This window comes from Astatotilapia calliptera, chromosome 17, assembly GCF_900246225.1.
Source record: "Astatotilapia calliptera chromosome 17, fAstCal1.2, whole genome shotgun sequence".
Classification (NCBI taxonomy): domain Eukaryota; kingdom Metazoa; phylum Chordata; class Actinopteri; order Cichliformes; family Cichlidae; genus Astatotilapia; species Astatotilapia calliptera.
Genome location: NC_039318.1, coordinates 12,911,322 through 12,913,578, shown reverse-complemented (window position 1 = coordinate 12,913,578; position 2,257 = coordinate 12,911,322). Strand labels below are relative to the sequence as shown.

The following is a 2,257-nucleotide window of genomic DNA, read 5'->3' as shown; positions in this document are numbered from 1 at the left end:
TAAACAGTCTCTTTTTTTCCAGAGGTTTTGTGTCTTGTATGAAAAAGAAGCCAAAGTAACTATGTCCAGTTGAGCTTCTGTTACAAAAGGAAAGGAGAAAAAAACGTAAAATAATTACCACAGATCTCAAACAGGAACAAAGGGGAGAAAGGAACAGGTAAAAGTCAAACTGGCAAAATCATTTGTCTTTTTTTATACAAATATTTACAAATATTACCTGTACAGAAAAAAATCTTCTTTTTCGTTTTTTGTTCTCTGTTTTTCAACAGTCTTTACATGGCTTTACAGTCCAGTGCTGCCTATAAATTTGTGCTTTTCACACTTCCCAGTAATAATGTCTCTATATAAAAATAAGAGTTTGCTTTCTCTTCGGTTTGAAGTCATTGTGAAGGCCATTTGGACACTGCCGCCGCCGCCGCTGAGGGTAAAACGTGTCCAGAAATAATATTTGAAGGTACACTGAGGATGGGCGCGATAGCGGCTGAGGTCCGTGTCAGAGAGAGGGACTGCGCGCTCAGCAGGGCCGACTGGACGGTCACAGGAGGCCGCAGGAAAGCCTGAGCTGCGCCCGGCGAGGAAGAGGAGGCACTGGACACCCCGATTATATTTTCTATACTGAATGAAGGTCTGTTTGAAGGCTCTGATTTGATCATAGACGCCGTGCTGAGACTACTGAGTTGAAGCTGAAGGCTCGGGCTGAGCTGAGAGTTGAACGCTTTTCTGTTTAGCTCCGCCGAGGGCAGGAGAGGGACGCCCGGGGGCAGCATGGGACCTACAGGGGGGATGTACGGGTACTGCAAAGCAGCCGGATGGGAATACGCCGCCGGGTGGATACCGTAGTGTCTCCCGTAGGGCCCTCCAAGACTGTACGCCCCGAAACTTTGCATCATGAGAGCAGTCTGGTCCCTGAGCACATCTGGCTGAACTCTCTTGAACCTTTTCCTCCTCCTGAGGAAGCTGCCGTTGTCGAACATGTCCTCTGAAGCGGGGTCCATGGTCCAGTAGTTGCCCTTGCCGGGGTTACCAGGTTCCCGAGGGATTTTTATGAAGCAGTCGTTGAGAGACAAGTTGTGACGGATGGAGTTTTGCCACGCCGGGAACTTCTCACGGTAATAAGGGAAGCGGTTGCTGATGAATTCGCAGATCCCGCTGAGGGTGAGCTTTTTCTGCGGGCTTTGCAGGATAGCCATGGTGATAAGTGCGATGTAGGAGTAAGGCGGCTTTACCAGGCTACTCTTGGGCTTCTGGATCGCACCTGGCGCTGCGCTCTGGTCGTGACCCTCTCCTTTTCCGGTGCCCGATTCTGCCTCCCCGGCGCTCTCGCAGCACGGACTCCCTACCCCGGACGTCATCTCCTCTTTCTCCACCTCGATCTCGTCTTCCACCTCCTCGTCTCCCGTTTCCCCCCGGAGGTCGTGCAAGATGCCGTCTCCTGGGCTGTCGCAGTCGCTGTCCACCCTCTCCATGCCCTCCTCATCTCCCTCGCCCACTACGTCAATATCCACGTCCTCGGCTGTGAGCACAGTTTGGCCGGACATGTCGCTGGCTCGTTCGCTGCCTCCAGACAGGGTCATCTCACTTCTTACTGACACCGTTTTATTTTTTTTATTATTAAAAAAGTCTCACTGCAGCCGAAAAAGACAGAGCAGCCGCGCGATCAGTGCGCTCGCGCTGCTGGTTGTCAACAGATCGGATGCTTTCCCCTCCCCAAAAATCTAAATGTGATCGAACCGGACGCCTGCCAGTCCAGCCGACAAGGAACTTCAAACTTCTACAAATATTTCTCCACTCGGTCAGTGAGCAGGCCCGGGGAGCAGCACGTCTCGCCTAGAAGTTGTTTTGCAGACAGCGCGACTTTTGCGCTCCGACGTCCCTTCTCGGTGCTTAGATTTCCTGGACGAGCGATATTTGGAGAACCGAGCCGAGATGACACATGCTGCTCTGAAAAAGGCCGGGGCTTTTAACAAGACTGTCTGATAGATTACTTTCCCTCCCCACTATAAGATATACTATCAGCGCTGGACACGTGGTTTGGTGACGACAGACGCCCCCCTGTCCTCTCTCCACTCTCCTCCCTCCACCCACCTCTCCTCTCCTCTCTGTTAAACCATGCAAACTGGAGTTGTTTCATGGATTTGTCAACAATGGGACATCAGCAGTGCTGCTTTCCGCTTATTTTTGTGTTCGTCCGTCATAGACCATTTAACGGTGGCAGAGGGAGGAGGAAGAGGAGGAGGGGGAGAAAATTGGCTCGCGT

General features: G+C 51.6%; 1 protein-coding gene across 1 annotated transcript; it reads right to left on the bottom strand.

Annotated features, from left to right (window-relative positions):
• Positions 1-2,003, bottom strand: foxd3 (forkhead box D3). Its single transcript, XM_026147229.1, has 2 exons — positions 218-2,003; positions 1-77 (listed from the first exon to the last, which is right to left on the bottom strand). The coding sequence occupies exon 1, from the start codon at positions 1,572-1,574 to the stop codon at positions 381-383; it is 1,194 nt and encodes a 397-aa protein (XP_026003014.1). The 5' UTR covers positions 1,575-2,003; the 3' UTR covers positions 1-77; positions 218-380.
• Positions 2,004-2,257: the final 254 nt, after the last annotated feature.

Excerpts from the sequence above, each read along its gene's own strand:
- foxd3 (XM_026147229.1), bottom strand. The coding sequence starts at position 1,574 with ATGACCCTGTCTGGAGGCAGCGAACGAGCCAGCGACATGTCCGGCCAA.